This window comes from Aricia agestis, chromosome 4, assembly GCF_905147365.1.
Source record: "Aricia agestis chromosome 4, ilAriAges1.1, whole genome shotgun sequence".
NCBI lineage: Eukaryota > Metazoa > Arthropoda > Insecta > Lepidoptera > Lycaenidae > Aricia > Aricia agestis.
The window spans coordinates 3651840-3677138 of record NC_056409.1 but is presented as its reverse complement, the minus strand read 5'-3'; the positions used below and the strand labels follow the sequence as shown (position 1 = coordinate 3677138).

General features: G+C 37.1%; 1 protein-coding gene across 1 annotated transcript; it reads right to left on the bottom strand.

The window, feature by feature from the left end:
• Window positions 1–18133: 18133 nt before the first annotated feature.
• On the bottom strand, window positions 18134–19857 carry LOC121726406. Its single transcript, XM_042113754.1, has one exon. It carries the CDS (start codon window positions 19790–19792, stop codon window positions 18344–18346), a length of 1449 nt encoding a protein of 482 aa, XP_041969688.1. The 5' UTR covers window positions 19793–19857; the 3' UTR covers window positions 18134–18343.
• Window positions 19858–25299: the final 5442 nt, after the last annotated feature.

Below are 25299 nucleotides of genomic sequence, written 5' to 3'. Positions count from 1 at the left end.
TTATTCATATTTCATTACGATCTGAGTATAGTTGACTACTGAATAACTTCTCTGATAGTATATATCAGTATGTACCATCGAGGAAACTGATTCCTAGGCAGTTGACAGACCAACGTCATTTGGTCGGGTTCAATATTAATTGTAATCTGTCGGCTGGGTTCTGACATAACGCGACCAAACTACGTAGGTCCCCCATCTGTCTAGGAATCAACTTCTCTGATAGTACCATCAAAAAATTGATTCATAGGCAGTTGACGGTCCTAACTCCTACGTCATGTGGTTGGTTTATACTTTATGTCAATAGTCAATACAATATTGACATATGTACCATCAAAAAATGATTCATAGGCAGCTGACAAATCACGAATTACATTGAAGGCGTAGCTCCGTCAATTGCCTATGAATAAATTTCTTCGAAGGTACATACATCATGTACCATCGAGGAAGATGATTCCTATGCAATTGACAGACCAACGTTATTTGGTCGAATATGTCAATTCAATGTTAATTGTGATCTGTCAGCTGGGTTTGACGTAACGCAACCAAACTACTTAGGTCCCCGATTTCCATTGGAATCAACTTCTCTGATAGTACATAGTCTCCATTAACTCTTTCGCCATATTCTGGTATGAATCACGTAGCCTACAAACCAGTTTCAACAAAGATTTGGAAGTACACAGAGGATTGTATCAAACAACGGGCTTACGGAATTAATTCTGAAAAGAGTTTTAGCATCCGCTCCACAAAGGCTGTACAGTGTACACAAATACAATTGATTTTGTTATTACTATCCGACAGCCCGCAGCTTCTAAAATAAATACTATAAAAGGTGGTTAGCGGAACAAGCGCGCGGTTTGTTTTCCATTACGCGTTTGTTTATTGTCAGATATGGACTGCACGTGTAACAAAAAATAGTAGAGGAGGGGAGGGGTCTTTTTTTGTAGTCACTCGAGCGTCATGGAGACCTAGTAGGTTTTGTACATTAGGTAAAGCTGATAAAAAAATAATAAGAGCGTTTTTTTTATTTTAGCGGTGGGTTCAGAAACTGCAGCCATTTTAAAGTTTTGAAAAAGAAAATATATTCAGAAAATTGCTTATTTATGTAAATTATAAATATACTTTAGACAACGAGGAGTAAATCATTTAGTTTAGAGCAAAATAAAATATCTGCGAAGCTTAGTTAAGAAAATATGAAGCTTTATTTTTTAAATTTTAAAATGTCCCTACAGGCTTACCTAACCTTTGAATCGTCAGTGCTTTATATGGAAGCTTCTTTGGGGTATTATTCTAAACATCCCCTACTTAATCTGACAGATCCGACATTTCAATATTCAAAAATATTTTTTTTTTTACCCACCATCTGAGAAATCTGATTTCTATACTTGTCATGATAATTAGACACATGTCGGAAGCCTATGCAAGCTTAATCTGACACGCTCGAGCTACTCCCGAAATCCCCTCTTCCCCTCCCCAACTAAAACGCAATCTCTATATTTCGGAGTTGTTTTACCTGAGTTTGCGAGCAAGTGATCCTTATGACTTTAGCAAAAAGATCCTGTTGGAAGTATTATAAATCTGAATGGATTTGTATGTTATACCAGCGGCTGTTCGAAAACGGAAAAAGTAAATACTAAATAACAACAGTTGTTATGTTCTGGTACACGATTCTACGCCTACACTGGTAATAGTTTAGGAACACGCTGACATAATAAAAACTTGTCAAACTGAAACTTGACAACTGAAAGAGTTTTGGCGGGCATGTCACTTTCAAACTTCTTCTACTTTTTATTGTTGGTGTGGTTTTTATTATTTTTTCCCAAATTGTGGTTTTTGGGTTTTTGATATTCATTATTAGTAAAATATTAGCCATTAAATATTCGTTATCTTGCACAAGTGCAGGTAAGATGTTGTCAAAACCAAAATGTATAATTCCTGTGACATTTGGTGTGAATATCGGTAAATAAGGCTATTTCTTCCGTGAATTTTAGCTAAAACATCGTTATAATAACTTTATTATCCTATTCATTGGAATATTATTGCGTCTTTTCAAGTTGAAATGTATCAAGTTTTACATTCTTTTGCCCAGTTTTGTAGCAATTATTGATGGTATTCCCTGGTATTACCGATAGTTGTCTACCCATACGCCATCTAGTTACTAAAATGGAAACTGTTTGACAATCAAATTAAAAACATAGGAAAATCCCTCATTTTTATGTTATTTGGCACAGATAATAAGTAGACCACGTGAAGGATCATAGGCTATCGATTCTAATAATTTTTTCAGTGGCTATATACAGGGTGTAACAAAAACAAGTGATAATACTTTAGGGTGTGTACGTGTTCCTTGTAGAGAGTTCACTGTGAAAGTGGCAGCGCTGAAAGACCAAAATTTTTTTTCACTTTTAATGGGGAAACTCGTGACGCTCGGGCCCTTGCCCATACAAAAGTGAAAAAAAATTTTAGTCTTTCAGAGCTGCTACTTTCACAGTGAACTCTCTACAAGGAACATGTACACACCCTAAAGTATTATCACTAGTTTTTGTTACACACTGTATTTTATAGCCGTGCGATGCCGGGGCGGGTCGCTAGTTAGTCCTATAAAGAAATGATAATTTCTTTATAGGACTAATCAATCTTATGAATATTTAATACGTATTATTTCTGAATCTTAAAAATAATTTAAATCTTCCTGAATACTGTTTGGGCACGTGAAGGGTAGAAGGTTAAAATAATATTCGACTTTAAAATAACTTCGCTGCAATAACATTTTTGTTTCAAATATATGGACAGCGCTGACTCGTTTTCATATTTTCTCGTTGAGTTTTCGCTTGGATAGATCATCATCATGTGATGTTTGTCCATGGCCTATAACAATGATGTTAAATTTTAATTCCAAATGCTTTCTAGCTAATATTTTTTATTACTTAATAAAAAATCAATTCTAATATCTGATCCCCCGCCAAGATGAGCCAAGCGAAGCGCGCAAGGGCACTACACCTACCTTTTGTCGAAACGTTTCGTCGTATTTTTGAACCCTCGTAACTTTAGTTTGGATAATGCCAGATAGTTGAAATTTTCAAGATATTATGACATGAGTATAATAATTAAATGCGAAAAGTTTGAATATTGTTACTATTCTACTACTACTATTCTACTACTTTAGATTTTATAGCCCTCCAAAAACCCACAATTTTGGTAGTGTCTCACTGATCATCAAAATTGTTAGGGTACTTCCTGAAGTCTAAGAAAGTTGAAATTTGGTAATGTAACATACTATTAGTACAGAAACAACAAAAAAAATATCAAACCCAACCTAACCTATCCCATCCCCATGATATAGAGGGGGGATGTTAGTATAAGATAAGTTAGTATGTTTCTTGTGCTAAATACAAAATTAAAAATAGAGTATAAAATACCTCTTGTGCCAAATAAAAAATACGTGTAAGCCATGAGAGACCACAGACTCACAGAAAACCGACGTGAAACAGCGCTCTCACAGAAAACCGGTGTATGTGTTTCTTTTAGCGAGTGAGTTAAGCGGAGGCCGGAGGCCCAACTGCACTATACCTTATTCCCTATTCCTATTCTCTTGTGCTTATTCCCTTAACCTATTCCTTCATAAAAAGGCCGAAAACGCACTTGCAACTCTTCTGATGTTCACAGTGTCCATGGACGAAGGCAGTTGCTTTCCGTCAGGTGACCCGTCTGCTTGTTAGCCCCCTATTTACATAAAAAAGGGAAAGAGAACTCATCTCTCTAAAAAGCCGGCAACTTGGCGACGATAGTTTTCCATCAGGTGACCTGTTTGCTCGTTTGTCCCCTAATTCATACTTCCATACTAGTATTATAAATGCGAAAGTGGGTCTGTCTGTCTGTCTGTGTGTCCGTCTGTCTGTCTGTCTGTCCGTCTGTCTGTCTGTCTGTCTGTCTGTCTGTCTGTCTGTCTGTCTGTCTGTCTGTTACCTCTTCACGCACAAACCGCTGAACCGATTTAGCTGATATTCGGTATGGAGATACTTTGAGTCCCGAGGAAGGACATAGGATACATTTTATTCCGGAAAATTCGTCAAAAAATTCTTGGCCATTTTGTTATTCGTCATGCTATGGGCTTTGAAGTTTGAACTACTTTTCTGTTGTACTTAATAACTTTTATTTTAAAATGGCCAGGCCACCGATTTTGACTAATGTGTAGAGTTTTAGATTCTGCTCGTATGGCTGACACATTATATTATTATTATCAAGTATTTTACCGCGCTTTAGTGTAAAATTAAGGTTTTTAGATTTAGGGCTGAGTAATGAGTATGTGAGGTTAGAAACTTGGCTCTACATGAGATCTCAATACTTTTTGACACCACGAACTATAATAATTATGTTCTCATCTTGGCAACATTTTTACATGAAAATGTTTTTGGTGGGAATAGATTTTGCGGATATACGACAGCTAAAATCAATCACGTAGGCTTCGGCCAGACCGAGCGCAGCATAACACCTCGCTCGGTCGGAAGATCTTTCTTTGCGGCCTCCACGCATATTCCCACAAATCCCATGTGCATCCCAATTCCACAAATTTCTGAAATTGGGATACACTAAGTAAAAAAATTTAAAAAGTAATAGTAGAAAGTTACTTTATCTGTGAATGTTTCCTAATGAACATTGAACGTGTGTATGTCAAAATCTATTTCAAGCGGGTGAAACCGCGGGTGATAACAACAGCTATGACTATTAATTTCGTATTAACAGACGTATTTACCTCTTAAGTTTTTATTATTCGTAGCTCTTAAGTCTTAATCTTTGGTGATGCTCCTGTTTAATGCCTATATTATGTAAACGCGTGGGACAGAACAAAACATTTCATACAAAGACTGAACGATGATAAATGTATGGTTAAATAAATTCAAACTGTTCATTTGGAGTTGGTACATCAAAGTTGTAACTCGGCATAATGGATCAAACGTTTTGTAAGATTTACGAGGCGGATTACGCCCGCCATTTTGTGACGTCACATATTCCAAACCCATCTTGATTCGAATCAATCATAAACTTTTCTCAGAATTCGTAGGATCAATCTTACGAATTCTGAAAAAGCTTATGATCGTTAGTTATCTATAATATAAAAGCGTCGTTTTTCTATACTTAGTTCCTAGCAAATAAAAACATTTTACACAACGCTTTACAGTCAATACATTTATAGTTAAGTACCGATTTTGCAATATAAGACTTGAAGACAAGGATAATTTTATCCTTTTAAGTTTAAAAAAATATATTATTTTATAACATTCTTTTACTATAACTCATAAGGTCTAAAAATCTGCACTGTATAATTATACACTATACAGTGCAGATTTTTAAAAGCTCTTCTAGTCTACGTATTCAACTAATAACTTTTCGACAACTAGTTATCAAATATATAGATAGTATCAAAGTTGTCGAAAGTAAAGACTTCTTGCTTATGGACACTGCCTAACCGCTCAGGGTGACTATAATTTAACGAACTATACAGATAATCATAACATCTCCATAATATTTATACATAATATACTTCAACATTACAGTTTAAACCAATGAGTTTCTAAAATACTAGAGTAGCAATGTCTTACAAAAGATTCTCAGAAATGCGTAACCACTTTTTTGTTCAAAAGACAATGTCAAGTCATATATTCGTTATGTCATTATGTATGTGAGATATGCCTGCAGGCATCTTCGAAGTGGCAACGCGTTGCTACCGTAAACTTCCAATCTAGTTACGTTAGTAACATAGAATATCATTGGTTTAAACAATCAAAACAGTCTGAATAATAAATAAAAATTAATTCAAATAAAAAAGATTTACCCAAACTTATTGGTATGTTAATAGGAGCATAAATAGTTTTAAATTGAGCAAATAATTCGTGTGTAGTCTGATGAAACAAAACACGGCGATTGTCACTTTCATAAAATTATTTGAGATACTTTGAACATAGCCGAAATGCGTAGCATATTGCTCGTTTCAAAAACTGTTTTGTCCTAAATTAAAACTAAATGAAAACATTTTTAAAAACGTTCCACATTTAGTTCGTTAAAGGCTATAATAGTTTTTATAAAATATCTGTTGTCGAAAAGCTCGCTTTGATAGTACACAAAAAGGACATACATTATTTAATTAAAAATTAAAATGATCTTTGACGACTTTATACAAAATATTTTGTTAAATATAACAGTCGCGTAACTTAAAAACCATAAATACATTTCATATAAGCTATGGGAAAATTTAAGTGTATGCTTGAACCAATCTATGTACAAAATTTTGGAAGCTTAAATCACTTTCCTCTGTTGGCAAAATAGGAATCCCTTTTTTACAGATGACTTCTGATTAGAGATGTGCCGACTAGTAGCCGACTAGTCGGTAAAGCCGACTATCCGGCCACTTTTGTAGTCGGCGACTAGTCGGCGAATAGTCGGCAAAAAGCGCCGACTATCCGGCTTTTTATTATTTTACTATTATTGATATTACATTTAATAAAAGCCTTGATTATTTGAAATTAAGAGAATTGTTTCTGAAATGAATCGCTTGTAAATAAATATCTATGACATTTATTAAATAACAACATAATATTACCTATCTTCTTCATTCTGAACTTTTATAATTAAAAATTACGTGTGGCACTCGAGGACTGCCGCGGTAAAGCTATTGCATAGCTTTACCGCTTTATATCACGATGTTAACATAACTAAAACACGATCCGCGGGGCTAAAATGGTAACTTTTAGCAATTCCTCTCAATCAATTCAGCGACGATATTCAAGCAATATCGTCGGTGATTGATCTAATTTTGTAAAATAACGTCCTACGTCAACGGCAATTCAATTCATTAGCAGATTCATAATTGAAACTGTATTGCCATTCTGAAAAACATAAAAACGAACATGACCGGTTTTTTTTCTACATTTATTTATGATTTTATGAATGATCCACGAAATATTTGATATAATTGTTATATTTTATGTATTAAACTGTACATTTATTGTATATTTGTTCATTAAAATAATTTTATAACTAAAAACAAAATGTTGTTTAATAATTTCACCATAATCTTCAAATATCGTTATATTTTCGTAACGTTACTGCCGCAAGGGCATCTATGCCCAATTGCCCATATAACAATATGAAAATTTAACCAATACTTGAAATTATTAATTATATGGAAACATAATATGGTGATTTTGATTTAAAGAGAAGTATCCTAAGCATATGCTACCAAAAAGTAAGATTTTGCACCAAGGTATGCTATGGTTCCGAAGATACTAAGAGAACTCCGAATTCCTTATAGATAAAAGTTTGGGGGTTCCGGCGTTGTTTTACGAAGAAAGCATATTATTATGCTACTATGTAAATTACATTCATGATCATCATCATCACTACCATCACACCACAGACCAATTATACATAAGACTCTTGAATCCCATAAAAAACAGCGTGTCTGCAGTTTTTAGTTCTCATCTGAACGATAGATGGCGTTGAGTGTATCAAATTAGCCTAACAAATAAAAATTACAATAAATAAATGCACCATCTAGTAGACTATTTTTAAAACACGTTCACAAACTGCAAAATTCCCCAAAGATGTCGCTGATTTTAATCGGAAATGACATTTATTAAAGCTTTCTTAACTCTTTTAGTTTTTGGCTCTTTTAAAATATCTATATTTTTTTATAAATATAGATACTAAAAAAAAAAGTTTTTTTTATTCCATCGGCGGGATTCGAACCCGCGACTCCCAGCTTAAGCTACCAATGCGCTCATCCATCTGTTTTTCTGACATTATGTATTTCTATTGCCGCTATAATAAATTAAATATTTAAGGTGGGCTATATGTAGCTTCACTCTGCATCCTCTATCAGTTGTATCACGGGGAGTGCTCTGAGGAATTGTTCGGAATCATACCTCCTGCAACTTTTCGCCATCGCCCCACGCGAAAAATATACTTACCGTCCTCATCACCTTGATGAGTGGTAGTCTTCCATCGTGCATTTTTCGCGTAACTTTCTGCCGCGCACTGTAAAACTCTGGAACGAACTGTCACCAGCAGTATTTCCGGACCTATACGACCTGCAAACCTTCAAGAGCTTCAGCTCTTCTGATGTTGCGAGTGTCCATGGGCGACGGTAGTTGCTTTCGATCAGGTGACTCACGACTCACAAAATTACGGGCCTCACCCTAAGGGTTCCTTGTTGACTACGGAACCCTAAAATATGCGTCATGTCGATTTTTTTTATGAAATAAGGGGGCAAACGAGCAAACGGGTCATGGCTCACGGTTCACTGAATAATTAAATTAATCAACAATCTTGCGCGTAAATAAATAGTACGAGCACACCCGCGTGCACTGTGCAGTGTTCGCTGTAAATAAGAACAAGTATGACATGTCCGTGTTCGCGTGGAATGGCGCGTAGTTTCAAACGCGGTACAAGACGGTAAGTATAGATGTCCGCATCTAGCACAGTAAAATTTAATACAGACAGACAGACGGCCTGACAGACCAAACTATAAGGGTTCCTTGTTGACTACGGAACCCTAAAAAGTAGGTAAGCACAAATCTTGCGGAAAAACTTTGGTGCTCGAAGTTGGGCTTTGAGTGACATTTCGTGCGTCTACTAACATGAACGGAAGGTGTCGCGTCGAACTGGCATCGTTGCATACCAAAAATTACCGTAAAAAATATCAGTATAAATAACGTTATGTTTATACCTATAGATATCTAAAAATGTTACCCACAGACTTGTATGAATATTAAAGAAATGTGTCGCGTCGAACTGGCAACGTCGCATACCAGAAAATAACGATATTTTTACCGGTAATAATAACGGCATTTTTTAAACTATATTTAAATGTTATGTTACCTACTAGATATCATTAAAAATATCGTTAAGCTACCCTTATAAAATAACGGTACGTAACAGTAATTTTTCTAGTAATCGATAACGTTATGAAGCCATGCTATATGCTGGCAACATTTTTTACTTTAGTCATGTTTATATACAAACTTCAAAGTTTTGAAACCGACTTTGTAATTTTAAATTTCTTTAGTTATACAATTTCTATAATGTATTACGTCACAAGTATAGTTCTAAGATCAAAGATGACGTTTATAGTAACATTGGATGATTCTGCTATTTGACAGAAAAGCAATTCGGATTTATTGGACCATTTTTACGACTTTTCATAGAAAAATGTCAAACAAATGAATTGCTTAGTACGAATCATTAAATGAATTGCACGAGAGAAGTTTAAAAATGAATCGTAAATGATTAATTGTATGATTCAACTAAGCGACCATTTTAGCCCCGCCGACACGTTCGCAGGCGGCGTATGCGACTTACCCGCGAATCAGCAGTAAACAAAGCGTGGCGAAAACATCTGAAACCATGATCGGTTGGCCGACTAGTCGGCCGATTAGTCGGCTACTTTGCAACTGACTAATCGGCTAGTCGGCTAGTCGGCCAAAGTCATGATCGGAACATCTCTACTTTTGATTGATTATTCTGTGTTATAAAAGTTGACCAATCGTGTTATGCTATGGGTAATTCAAGACAAAGACATGATTAATACTGACAATGAACTTTAATTTCTTAGCTTTGGTCGTTGCTGAGAAAAATCGATTTTGCTACAGCCAAATTTTCAAGGCGTCGCCTTAAATATTGCGTTTATGCAAGTGGTTTCATAACAAATGTTACTTTTAGTTGCATAAGTTATCGAAAGGTAAATAAATATTTAGTAAATTTATGTCAAAAGATCGACTAAACTATCTAACTTTAACCCGTCGATCGCGGAAAAACGAGACACAATAGAATTTCTATTGTGTCTCGTTTTTCCGCGATCGACGGAATTGTGTGTTGGAAATACTTATTTTTACCGTTATATTATCTTTATTTTATTTTAAAAATCTGCTAATCTCTGACCTTGTCATCATCCCTATTCCGCGAAAAACTGAGAGTCCTGAGTTATACCAGCCGCGTGGTGACCGTGCAGCTCAGCGGGGATAAACAGGAGATGGCGGTAAGTCGCTCTTCAGACTGCCTGATGACGTCATATTCTCTACACTTGTCAAACAATGACGCTATTTAAGGCTTCAAAATTTAACGGTACTTTTGCTAGACGCAGACGTATATCTTATATCTTTAAACGAGCAATTCTTGTATATATATATAATTGGAATCTCGGAATCGGCTCCAACGATTTTCATAAAATTTAGTATATAGGGGGTTTCAGGGGCGATAAATCGATCTAGCTAGGAATCATTTTTAGAAAATGTCATTCAATTCGTGTGTTATCGAATACCGAGCGTAGCTCGGTCAAATAGCTGGTTAATATAGATGCCAGATAGATGCCAGACACTTCGCGAAGGTAATTTGATATTAAAATGTACAGTCACGCTAATATGTTATCGAATTTTCTTAAACACTTACTCGTATTTTACTTCATTGACATAATATGGAACGTACGCTACGAAGATAATATGTAAAACTAAGTCGCACATTTTTCCGGAATAAAAAGTATCCTTTGTACTTTCCTAGGACTTAAAGTATCTCCATACCAAATTTCAGCAAAATCGATTCAGCTGTTTGGGTGTGAAGAGGTAAATGGTTAACAAACAATGAAACGTGTAAAATCCAAAACATGTGCCTAAGAATTTGCTTCGTAGTTCTAGAGTCAACTCGAGTTTTAATATATATATATATAAGTATACAACGTAATAAACGCTAGACTACAATATTGCCACGATATATTATTGCATGTCCGAATATGCATCTGTAGCTCGGACAGGCGGTGACCAAACTTCCCGCGCCGGCTGAGACTTACGACGCAGAGCTCTGTGCGCGCCACCGCACTCCAAACCGATATTGTTGTATGTCAAATACTGTAATTTGTAAGTATTATATTGTCACCTGTACCCCTAGCACGACCACCAGTAGATATGCGAAATTATAGACAAACTGTGGAGATAAACTTAGGGTGGCGTTCCGATCTTTTTTCGTTCCGGAAAATTCAATAAAAATGCCACTTTATGACAGACTATAGTTCTAAAAATTCAAATAATATCCTACTCTTTGACATAAACTATAGTCTGTCATAAAGTGGCATTTTAATTGAATTTTTGTCGGTCGCGATTGGCCGCGGTAAAGATCGGAACGGCACCTTTAGTTTATGTCCACAGTTTGTCTATACTTTCGCATTTCTACTAGTGGCCGTGCTAGGGCTAGGTACTGGTGAAATCAAAACTAGACGCTGCAGACAAAGAGTGACCAAATACAGCGAAGGATATTTAAACGTGTGGAAAGAAAAAGGGCAGGCCTTTGCCCAGCAGTGGGACACTATTGGCTGGTAATAATAATAATATGGTGAAATCGCGCTAGGTCACTGCAGCGAAGTGCCGCCACAGAAGCCACACGCCACGGCTAAATAAGTCCATCCAAGTAAGTCCGTTTCAGCTTAACACGAAATTATGGTCATATTAAATACAGTAACGAATAAAGGAGTGAGCACACTGAGACGGGCCGTGCCGGGGCTCAGCGTGCCGGGGCTCATCGCAAAAATCCGCCTTCATACAATTTGTATGGAAGCGTAAATTCGCTGCGCCCCGACACAGTGTGCGATACGCGCATACGCTTCCATACAAATTGTATGGAGGCGGATTTTTGCGATGAGCCCCGGCACGCTGAGCCCCGGCACGGCCCGTCTCAGTGTGCTCACTCCTTTACGATACATGCTAAACACAATCACAATAATCGGCCTAGTGCGAGTCGGACTCGCGCACAAAGGGTTCCGTACCGTTATAGAGCAAAAATAGACCACAAAATGTGATTTTTGTATGGGAGCCCCCCCCCCCCCTTAAATTTTTATTTTATTTTAATAGATTAAATATTAAAGTACACATTTAATTAAGGCCTTTGTGAAAGAAAATTCCAAGTGCCTACCTGTTGCCGTTATTGATAACGAGCAAAAAAAGCGTTTCGCGAGATACAGCGTGGAGACACACAGACGGACGGACCGACGGACAGATGGACAGACAACGAAGTCTTAGTAATGGGGTCTCGTTTTTACCCTTTGGGTACGGAACCCTACAAACTACAAAGGGTTAAGAAATATAACTTTTGTGCGAGATGAGATGACGACACAGGATGAGCCATGAACGGACAGTTTGTTAATTTACATTATCTTAATATATATATTTCTTGTGTGCGTGTGTATGTGACTGAACTCCTCTTAAACGACTGGACCAATTTTGATGAAATTTTTTGTGTGTGTTCGTGGAGATTCGAGAATGGTTTAGATTTACAGTTTGGTCTACTGGAAAATGTTTTTTCAATTAATTTCTTATTTATAAGGAGTTGTTGATTTTGGAATGTTTTACATTAGATCCGGCGGACGGCGCTATCATCGCATTCAATATTTCAATTTTAGTTTGTCCTGACAGATGGTGCTACGATTAATTTGAAAAAAATTTTGTTATTCAATTCATGTGCTGATTAAAATATTAAATAAATAACACATAGGCTACAATTTTAACCGACTTTCAAAATGGGGGAGGTGTTATGTTCGTTTTCTTATATTCAACGATTACTCCGCCGTTTGTTAACCGATTTTCAAAATTTTTCTTTTGGTATATAGGGTATCATCCCAATTTGGTATTATATTCAGAAAAGTGGTGATCTGATGAAGGATCCATAAGTAATCGAGGGAACTCCTCAAAACTTATAGGGAAACTTATGGTGACTTCGGTTTCGTGAGAAGTATTCTAAGCATATGCTACCAACAAGTAAGATTTTGCACCGAGATATACCTGGTATACCGTGGTTCGGAAGGTGCTGAGAGAATTCCTGATTCTTTATAGATACAAGTTTGGGAGTTTCGGCGTTGTTTTAAGAACAGAAAGCATATGCTACTATGCAAATTACATTCTTCATCATCATCATCATCATCATCACTACCATATTATACCATTTCATAGTCTTTTAGATCGAGACTCGAGTTTGTCAAGCGATAATTAAAAAAAATCTATATCTACCTAATATTATAAACCTGAAGAGTATGTTTGCTTGAACGCGTCAATCTCAGAAACTACAGGTCCGATTTAAAAACTTATCTCAGTGTTAGATAGATCATTTATCGAGTAAGACTCATCATTTATCGAGAAGGTTATATTATATTATTACTCTAAGACTAATACGACAGAAGAAACTCAGGAAAATGTGGGAAAAACGGGGGAAATATTTTTTATGGGAAAATGTACCTACGGATTCTGTAAAATTTCTAATTTACGCGGGCGAAGCCGCGCGGGACATCTAGTACATTATATTTTAGTACAGATACTAATTTTTTTAACTGTTACTAGATTAAAGTTAACCGGGTCGGTTAACTAATTTTTTTAACTGTTACTAGATGACCCGGTTAACTTCGTATCACTTTCCTCCTAAAAAAAAAACCTTGCTTGGACTTCTTGGACTTTCAGGAATATTTCAAAACTAAAACTTGCAAAATCGGTTCTGCCGTTCTCGAGTTTAAGCGAGACTAACAAAATTGAAATTCATTTTTATTTATATAGGTTTATCTATCATAGTATTATCGTTAAATTTGCAGTATAGAGCTAAAATTTGCAGTATAGAGCTAAAATTTGCAGTATACAGCTAAAATTAACACAAATAATCATTAGAGATTGTTGCATGGTGTTATCGCCGCTTATTACGACCACATTTTACAATGGAAGCTATATCCAAAATTAATACAGAGCGGTGAAATTGTTTATAATAAATAAACAATTTAGGTAATAGATAACAACACGTGGCAGGATCTAGGCTACTGATCCATAGTAATTGCAGATGGTATCATTGTTCCCGTTACTTACACACAGAAGAGTGAAGTACCCTGCACCTGGGGAGTACCACATACCGGCCTGGTCCCTGGCCGATGTCCCCAATGCGTTCGAGATTCATAGAGCATTTCCCGTGTAAGTATTAATTATTATATTATATTTTTAGTATATTTTGTTGTTATAGCAGCCAGCAACAAAAATACACAATCATATATTTTCAGAAGTCTAGCTGTCGCGGTTCTTGAGATAAAGCCTGGAGACAGACAGACAGACGGACAGACATCGAAGTCTTAGGGTTGATTCAGACCGCAACGCGACGCGTAGATGCATTTCTAAATTTATATGGATTTGACAGATTCGCAAGACGTCCGCTCACGAAATCTGTCAAATCCATACAAATATAATAAGTTTATACGTGGGAGAGCCATGCTTCGGCACGAATGGTCCGGCTCGACCGGAGAAATACCACGTTCTCACAGAAAACCGGCGTGAAAAAGCGCTTGCGCTGTGTTTCGCCGAGTGAGTGAGTGTACCGGAGGCCCAATCCCCTATTTGTGTATGTTTCCCATGTCCACCCTATTTCCTTCCCTACACTTCCCATCCCTACCCTCCCCTATTACCCAATTCCCTCTTAAAAGGCTGGCAACGCACCTGCAGCTCTTCTGATGCTGCGAGTATCCATGGGCCACGGAAGTTGCTTTCCATCAGGTGACCCGTTTGCTCGTTTGCCCCCTTATATTTTCATTAAAAAAAAATTATGCCGCGCCGCGCCTCGCCTCGCGTCGTCGCGTTGCGGTCTGAATTTACCCTTAGTAATACCCCTTTTTACACTTTGGGTACGGAACCCTAAAAAAAGCATTACAAGCATTATAATTTAAAATTAAATTATAATAATGTAAGAGATATGAAAAACGTCGAGTACTATTTAAGTTGGTGAAAATACTGTTAAGTGGAAAAATGTAAATGGCGGAAGAGCATTTATGTCCAGGTGTAATTGGGTGAGTCTGGCACCGCGCCATGCCAGCCCCGTCTGCCAGCGTGCCAGGCTGCCAGACCTGCCAGAACGTACTCATTGTTCTTATTAATTACACCTCTTCAGCGGGGAATTTAAATATTCTGTTAAGTTGACGCCATAAAATGAATCTCAATTTTAAAGATATGGCAAGTACTTAAATATTCAAAAAGCCTTCGCAGCTTATTATAGTTTCATTGGGGCTTTTAGAACAATAACGCTTCCGTGGTCCAGTGGTTTAGAGCTTGTCTCTTGACTCGGAGGTCGTGGGTGCGATTGCCGCGTTGATAATGTGTTATTACTTATTTCCAAGTTTGGTTAGGACAATACAGGCTGATCACTTGATTGTCTGACAAGTAAGATGATCCATGCGTCGGATGGGCATGTAAGAAGTCTCGCCAGTCGTGTCGGTCGTCCGACTAAAGGATTTTTAAAAAGTAAAGGAAAATTAAGAGCAACTTCCTGGTTTTCTATGAAACCGGCCACCGTCACCGAAGCTAGTGCGACGGGATACGAGTATTCATTAGTTACTGTTATAAATAACACTTGAAAATAATATACAGGGTGTAACAAAAATAAGTGATAATATTTTAGTATGTGTACGTCTTCCTTGTAGAGAGTTTACTGTGAAAGTAGCAGCGCTGAAAGACCAATTTTTTTTTTCACTTTTGTATGGGAAAACTCATGACGCTCGGGCCCTTGCCCATACAAAAGTGAAAAAAATGTTTGGTCTTTCAGCGCTGCTACTTTCACAGTGAACTCGCTACAAGGAACACGTACACACCCTAAAGTATTATCACTTATTTTTGTTACACACTGTATACTCGTAATAAATCTTATATACTCGTATTTCACACGTAATTCGATCACTTTACAGCTGTAAATAACCTGGATTGACTGTTTTTCGATAAAGTAATCTTGGAGCTGTCGTAAAAACTTTGATTGGCCATCCTCGGGTCGAAACGATCTGCGGGTGTTCGTAATATTGAAACGAATATCATCAACCATTTATAATAATATCATGGCGTAGTTAAGGCTTTAGGGTCAGGGCAAACAAAACGTGATGCGTCACCGCGTTTCTTATGATGAACTAACTGACCTACGAATAATAACAACTAAGAAAGAGTAACTGTGTCAAAAATTTTGTTTGTGTGACCCGAATACATGCATACTTCATGCATGTATTCGGTACACAATATTGTGTTTTTATACAAGTGACAATTATTGTCAGCGGCTTTATTTCCTAAATTTGAATGTTAGTGTTTCTTAGCTATTGTCATATTATAGTGTACGAAAAAGAACCAAATTCAAAACGGTTGAAGTATTGGAGATACGTTTGCTTAGTTTTTATTATTCGTAGTAACTGACTAATAAAATTAGTCTAAATAACCCACTTTTACACACACGATCGAGATGCATCTTATGAATTATGATACACTATCCTCCTATCCCTGATCCTAAACAATGCCATGGAAATAATGCCATGTAAAAAATACAAAATTCTTCTGGGCAGTCGGAAAATAAATATTGTTATTTATTTTTGTAACATGGCAAACGGCAATTCAAATAATAATAAGAGTCCATCCTCTTTGGACTTACTTAATTTAGTTTGGGTACTGCGCACATACATAAATAATAATAATCTGCATGGCATGTTAACGCTATATAGTAATAGAAAATAAAAATTGTTCGCTAAGCGCTGTGGCAACGTAACGTAGGTTAACTAGGTACTTAATACTTATGTATGTAAGAAAGTTCGATTTTGAATCGTTCTTTTTCGTGCGTTTTGTCTCGTCTCGGTGTGAAACGATCCTTCTGCGTATAATTTGATGGCGAGATGTTTAAGTCGTTAAGCTATATTTGCGAATCGTTTCGGAGAGTACTAATCTGATTATTGTTACAGAAGCCGTCTTGTGCTCAGTCAATACTTAGCAATTGATGCTTGCCCACCACTCAGCACTTACTAGTTGTACTATTTTAAATAAAATAAATAAATAAACGTTTATTTGTGACCATTACACCACAACAATAATACAATTAAAAGACAAAAACAAAAGAAAATACAACTTTTAGCTCCTAAACAGCCGACCGCATATTTTGATGAAACAAAAAACTATTCTACTTCTTTCCTAGGACCAAATTATTTGCATACCCATCAAAATTCAACTCATCGATACGAAGTTATGAGAGCTTACCGAAGAACAGATAGAATAATGGGTACACTTTCACATTTTTATATTTAAATCTTGGGTAATAATGAACAACAACCTACAACATCCTACATAAATGCACGTGGAACAGACACCGCGATGGAATAGTATTTAAATTTTTTACAGTATTTTTTATCTTTCAAACTGAAAATTAACCTCGTTTCATATAGCTACGTGAATTAAACACAAAAAGAAATGTCTGGAGTGGGGGCCTATTTGTATCTGAAATGTCGTCGCCCCTCGACAGTATCGTGGAAATATGCGACACTTAAATATGACAAGTTTATTCAATTTGTTGGACTTTTTATGCGCCATATTTTTTGCGTCATATTAATATTAAAACGCTGGCTGGTTTGTTCTTTACGCTAAAACCCTTGAATCGATTAAGATGCTTTGAGTTCTAGAAAAGAAGATCGGTTTTATACTTTGTCTTTCTCTGTCTGTTCTTCACTCTTAAGAGGATACACCAGGGGCGAGAGAAATTTAAAATAGGTATTTGAAAATGTATTGCTGTCTCACCAATCTCATGTCTCCCACCGCAGAGCGCGATAGAGACAACACGACAAAAGTTCTAATAAAAGAACAGAAAATCTTCGATTCGTTGTCCGCTGATTCCTTCTCCAAAACTTAACCGATCTAAGTACTTTTTTCATTAAGAATTAAAACAAGGTTTGAGCTGTGTTCCTATGTTTTATTTTTTTGTATATTTTAGCCAGTTTTGTTTTGTGGGTGTTTGAACACAGAGGAAAATCTGGCAATTTTTTGGGTTTTTGGACGTTCTTATCTTTTATAAAAATAAAATTATGGAAAAAAAGAAAACATAGGGACATGCTAATAATGGCCATTGATATTTAGGAAAAAAATCATAACTCTACTGGCATTATCCAGGGAGGAAACAGGGGACAACGTTTGTATGGAAAAACGGCGGTGTGGACTCCTCTTAAGCTGTTGAATCGATTTTGATGAAAGTATCACCTCACTTTGAATCTTGGAAAAGACGTAGTGTTAAGAACTTTGTCGTCCTAACATGGATTTGCAAATTAAAAACCTTTTGTGACTTATGAATTTTGTATTACAAAGATTACAATCGATAATTATTCAACTTGCTTGTGCGCTTGAAAATTGTACAAGAATCATGGACAGAGTGACAGCTGACAGGTGACAGCTGTCAAAGGGACGGGAAAGGTTCGTGAACAATAATTATTATCTGTGGTCGTGTACGTCGGATCTATCGCATAAACGCCGGAACATGGCCCCGGCCTTGAAAGTTGTGACTTTCAATTATTCTCGTCTGGTGTAAACAGAGGGCAAATTTTTGTACATGCTCGCCTGATAATCCCAGATGCCGTACGAATATCAGCAACTCTAGTGATGTTGTCCTTCCCTGGAATCAGACTAACGATTCGGCCCAAGTGCCACTTTAGCGGGGGAAGGTTGTCGTCTTTAATGACAACTAATGTGTTAGGTAGAAGATGGTCATCGTTTGCCTTCCACTTTGTCCGGGATTGAAGCTCCGAGATGTACTCTTTCATCCATCTTGACCAAAAATGCTGCCTCATCTGCTCCACTCTTTGATAGCGAGTAAGCCGTAGAGTATTAGCTTCCATCAAGTTTTCACACGCTGGTGAAGTTAGGGTGCGTCCGATAAGAAAATGAGCTGGACTCAGAGGTAAAAAATCATTAGGATCAGTTGACATTGGCGAAAGAGGGCGAGAGTTAAGAACAGCTTCGATCTGTGCCAGGACTGTACTCAATTCCTCATAAGTGAGATTCGCATTTCCGACTACTCGACGAAGGTGGTGCTTGCATGAGCGAACTCCAGCCTCCCAAAGACCCCCAAAATGAGCAGCATAAGGTACGATAAAGCGAAATTTAATTTGTTCGTTAGAAACATAATCTTTAATATCAGAACTACATTTAGACAAAAACTTGGCGAAATCGTTCATAAGACCTACAAAGTTACGCCCGTTATCAGAAAATATCTCGTATGGTTTTCCACGGCGAGAAATAAAACGTTTTAAAGCTAATAAATAGGCATCCGATGTAAGATCGGTTACAAGCTCCAGGTGTATGGCCCGCGTAACAAAACATACAAATAGACAAATATAGCATTTAACCTTACGAGCTCCTCTGCCTTTATGGTTTAACATGAAAATTGGCCCGGCATAATCCACTCCACATTTGGAAAATGGATATGTAGGACTTATGCGCTCAGTGGGTAAATTTCCCATCTGAGGAGTGAGAGTCTTTCCTCTGAGGCGTTTACAAATAATACATTCGTGTACTACCTTTCGAGCTAAATTTCTACCTCCTATCGGCCACCAATTGTCACGTATGTTAAACAATAGCGCTTGAGGACCTGCGTGTAACAATTTAACATGTTCATAGCGAAATAACAATTTAGTGAAACTATGATTACTACCTAACAAAATAGGATGTTTTTTGGTATATGAAAATGAATTGGAATTAGTTAGTCTGCCTCCAACGCGCAATATTTTATCCCTATCCATGAAAATATTTAGTTTTGATAAATAGTGATTATCTTTTACCTTATTTTCTTTTATATATAAATTATACTCGACTGGAAAAGATTCTAATTGTGATATTTTAGCTAATAAATTTTGAGATTCTATAATTTCATTAGTACTTAAAATATCCGTACGTTTATTATTTTTATTACGAACATTGTGCAAAAATCGTAACATATAAGCTATAGCGCGTACCATGCGTAGAAAATTTGAAAACCTTTCAAAATTAATAAATATTGTATTTGTAGCGATAAACGATAGATGACAACTACGCTTCGTCTCCGGCAACAACTCTGGTGAAACATGAGGAGGGTGAGATATATTAGTGCTAATGAAGTGTTTATCATGTAGAAACTCAGGCCCTGACCAATATAATCTAGATTTAGCGAGTTCATCGACTGTCACGCCACGTGACACTAAATCCGCCGGGTTGTGTTTCCCGCTAACATGATGCCACGGCAAGACTCCCGAGAGTTCATGTATTTCAGCTACTCTATTTTGGACAAATGTTTGTAACAGATTAGGAGACATGCGCAACCATCCTAATACTATTGTTGAGTCTGTCCAGAAAACAACACAATCGAATTTACGATGAATCGATGAAATTACCTTATCATATAACCTAGCTCCTAACAATGCACCACACAATTCTAAGCGCGGTATGCTTACCGGTTTTAGAGGTGCAACCTTACCCTTAGCGCATAATAAACGCACAGAAATATTTGAATTATCGCTTATAGTGCGAACATAAATACAAGCACCGTACGCTAATTGTGAAGCGTCCGTAAATATGTGTAGTTCAATAGTCGTATAATTTGAACTATCACCTAGTACACAGCGCGGCACCCTTATATTATTAAGAACGCTTAGCGACGACACAAATCTATTCCATATCGCAATGACATCAATTGGAACTGGATCGTTCCAATCAATTTTTAACAGCCATAGACGCTGCAAAATAATTTTAGCCTGCATGATACATGGACTAATTAATCCAAGAGGATCAAATATTTGTGATATGTGTGACAAAATATAGCGCTTAGTTATAACTTGCGAATTACTATCAAAATCATAAAGCGTATTGAAATAAAATTCATCTGACATATTTAGCCAGCCTATGCCTAAAGTTTTAGAACTACTGTTATTATTTAAACATAAATGCTCAAGCGAATCATGAGATGACATTAAATCATTGTGCATAAAATTGAATGTCCACTTTCGAAGTGGGAAACATCCTGACTGTAATGTTTGAGCGATTTCATTACATAAATACAATAACCTAGATTTATCATCATCTCCCGTTACTAAGTCGTCTACAAAGAAATCCTCCTTGATAATTCTCTGAACGTCAAGATTATTAGATTCGACGCCTAACTGCTTTATACAGCGTACACTAAGAAAGGGAGCAGATGCGGTACCGTAAGTGACTGTATTTAGACGATATATCCCTAGAGGCTCCGATGGAGTGTCTCGCCAGAGAATTAACTGCAGGTGGCGCTGTTGCTCGCGCACCAGGACTTGCCTATACATCTTCGCAACGTCGGCGCATGCCACGAAGCGATGCTGCCTGAAACGTAGAAGAATGGCAAATAAATCACCTTGTATAGGTGGGCCTACACGCTGTATGTCATTGAGAGACAGCCCAGAACTGGAAGCTGTGCTACCGTCAAATACCACGCGTAGCTTTGTGGTCAAACTAGACTCACGAAGAACTCCATGGTGGGGCATAAAATAATAAGGTTTGTCATAAGAGGAAATCCTGGTCATATGACCCAAATTCTCATATTCATGAATGAAATCAGAATACATTTGCTTGTATGTATCCGAGCGTTGTAATCGCCTTTCTAGTGCGAGAAAACGTCGTTCTGCCTGAGGAAAAGTGTCTCCCAAAAGCTCAGGTGACTGTTTAAAAGGAATAGAAACACAAAACCTACCATCACTGTTTCGCGTAGTTGTAGTGAGGAAGTGATTTTCGCATATCTGATCCTCATCAGTCTGCGCATCCTGACGCTTGGGTAGGTCCTCAAGTTCCCAAAATTGTCGTAATAGCGCATCCATCGTTTGTGTATAATTACACTGGATATGACCAGCATTATCATTTAGTGATTTATGATATATTGCACCGGATATTATCCAGCCGAATAAAGTATTATGCAAATAAGGTCCATTAGGTAGCCTTATTTTTCCGTGAGTGAGTAGATCCCAGAACATCTCTGCGCCAAGCAAAATATCTATATCTTGTGACTCCAGAAAGTTGGGATCCGCCAGCTCAATATTCTCTGGAATACAGAAATTTTTATGTGTGAGATTATATACCGACAATTTAGATGTAATTTGAGGTAAAACAAAACATTTTATCTTTGTAGTGTAACTATTAATGCGAGATTTAATTATTAATTCACAGAGTTGGCTAGCTTGGGTAATTGAATTACCTACTCCTCTTATTTCGTGAGTGGACTGTATTAATTGCGCGCCTAGTAAGTCACAAAAAGATTTTTTAATAAAACAACGCTGACTGCCACTATCGAGTAATGCACGAGCAAAATGATATTTATTATTCTTATCAGCTACCTCAATAAGCGCAGTCGATAGTAAAACAGGTTGCAGTAATGAATGAGGCTTATTATTTTTCTCAATAGATAAAGTTTGCGCATGTGCATGACTTACGGATGAGTGTTCTGCAGTTTGAGCGGGCACGGAGGGCGTGTCCAGCTCCGCAGAAGTTGAAGCTTCATTATGCGATACCGAGTTTACTGAACTAGAATGAGAATGAATTAATGTATTATGTTTTTGATCACACCTTTTGCAGGTTCCGAATCTACATTGGTTTACTGTATGTCCTGAACGCAAACAATTTGAACACAACTTATTATCACGTATGACCTTTAATTTAGTGTTATAATTAGCTTCTATAAATTTAGTGCAAGAATAGAGTGGATGATTTAATTTGCACATCAAGCACTGCTTATAATTATTAATCTTGGTGTTTTGCCGATCATGCACTTTACTAGAAGTAACATTGCAATGTGATTTATTATGAAAGTTACCGAAATTGTTTGGTTTTTTAATATCATTTGATGTCTTAGTGACTGACGCTTGCAATGTTTCTAACATATCAGCTCGACCCTTTAAGAAATCTAATAAAGAATTAAGAGTTAATTTTAAATCCTTATTATTTGTGAACAAATTACCTTTGTGCTGTTCCCATTCACGCTCGGTTATTTTATCAAGTTTCGAAACAACAATGAATATGATAAGAGCATCCCAGAAATTCGTGGGCTCGCCCAATATTTTCAGAGCTCGTAAATTCCTTAATGTGCTGTCAATTAAATTCCTAATTAATAAATGAGATTCCTTGGTTATTGGTTGCATATTAAATATAGACTTGATGTGATTTTGAATTAATAATCTATTATTGTTATACCTGCTTTGTAAAAGTTCCCATGCAACAATGTAATTATCGGAAGTTAGTTCTAATGAGTTTATAACTAATAATGCACTACTTCTCAACGAAGATCTGAGATAATGGAATTTTTGAATGTTGCTAAGCTCTGATGAATTATGAACTAATGACATATAAGTGTCTCGAAACTCGAGCCAACTCTCATACATACCATCGAACTCGGGCAAAGTGATAGTAGGTAATCTTATAGTTTGTAATGGATTATTACGCTGGCCTTGACACTGAGAGCTTGTAGCAGATGTTCTAGCATTTAATAAGGACTCGGCACTAGCCTGTGCACTGTAATAATTATTCTCGAATTGTTCACGCTGCAATAATTGTTCTTCGAGACAAGATTCGGGCACATTTTCCTCAATTTTGCTCTGCACAGAATTAAATTCGTTAAAAAGTGCAACTGCGCCTTGGATGCGCAACTTAATATCTATATGCAAATTAGTAGGTGCTTCAGAAACGCAAGTAGTTAAATAACTGGCGAACTTTGTAAGTCTCGCCTTCAAAACGCCACGTTTTTTGATTAATTCGCGAAGTAATGTTTCGGTTTTTTCGCTTTCTATACACCTGTAAGGAGATTTATCTCGTTTACTCGTACCCTCTACGCTCATAGTGGAAATCAAAGAAAGAACCAGAGTACTCACGCGAATGCAACGTATCTGTATAATATCAGTCTATGCTTGCGCCGGCACACAACTGATGATCCTCTTTAGTATCCTTGATTCCTTTGGATCCTCCCTCGCGTAAATTGAGTATATCCTTGGGATTATTCTGCATACGCGCCTTCCTCCAACCACGCCGGTCTCCAAAGTTCGCTGGTTTCGTTTTGTGCAAGTAGCAGGAATCCGGCTCGAAGGACCAAAATATGTTAAGAACTTTGTCGTCCTAACATGGATTTGCAAATTAAAAACCTTTTGTGACTTATGAATTTTGTATTACAAAGATTACAATCGATAATTATTCAACTTGCTTGTGCGCTTGAAAATTGTACAAGAATCATGGACAGAGTGACAGCTGACAGGTGACAGCTGTCAAAGGGACGGGAAAGGTTCGTGAACAATAATTATTATCTGTGGTCGTGTACGTCGGATCTATCGCATAAACGCCGGAACACGTAGGATCCCGCGACAAACGAGTTTCGGCACAACTAACAATCGTCCAATATCTAGTTATACATATACAGGTCGTCACAAAACTTAGTGATAATACTTTAGGGCGTGTATGAGTCCCGTGTATAAAGTTAACTGTAAAAGTAGCAGCGCTGAAAGAGCAAATTTTTTTTCTTTATGGGGAAACTCGTGACGCCGCGCGCCGGGGCGCTTGCTCATACAAACCACAAAAAAATGGTGGTCCTGCAGCGATGCTACTTTCACAGTGAACTGTCTACAACATGCACACCTTAAAGTATTATCACGTAGTTTCGATACACTCTGTATAAGTATAATGGTATCACCCCATAGTTTTATGTCGCGGGGTCTATCTGATATTGATATTGCTGGCCATTTGCTCTCCAAATTGGGGCAATAGTTGCCACCGTTCATAAGGTATAACGAGATGTTTCCTAACATCCATGCCAATATTATCAACGCGAAAGTGTGTCTGTCTGTCTATTTAATCTTCACGCTTAAACTGCTAAACTGTTTATGATGAAATTTAGTATGCCGATACTTTGAGTCCCGGCAAAAAACATAAGATAGTTTTTGTTGCGGAAAAATGTGCGGTCCCCGCGATAGATGAATTTTGACGGCAACATCTAGTACAGGGTTTCTCAAACTTTCAGACCCACGAACCCCTGTTACAATTTCCAGGTATCAGCGAACCCCTTACTAACTAATGAAAACACATAAAGTGCCAAAAGAGTGCCGCGCGTGCCTATGCCTGATCTTGTCCCGAACCCCCTGCCGTCGAATGGCGAACCCCACTTTGAGAAACCTTGATCTAGTATAACCAATCTATAATATTATGACAATTTGCTGACAAATATTAGTTAACACAGCTTCTACGATTTTGTGGAGGCGTTACAGAATGTAGGCAGCAGCTACGTAGGTGCTACGCCAAACCAAAATAAAACACCGCGCATTTTCTAATTCGGCTGTTTGCATACAGGTAAAGTACGACAACGAAATCAAATTATTTACCAACTATCATTTCTACAGAATACTAGATGAAACCAAACGTTGTTTTGCCATATACGGTTAGGAAAAATTAATATTATTCTTAATGTTTAATACGAATAAGAGGTATGACAGAT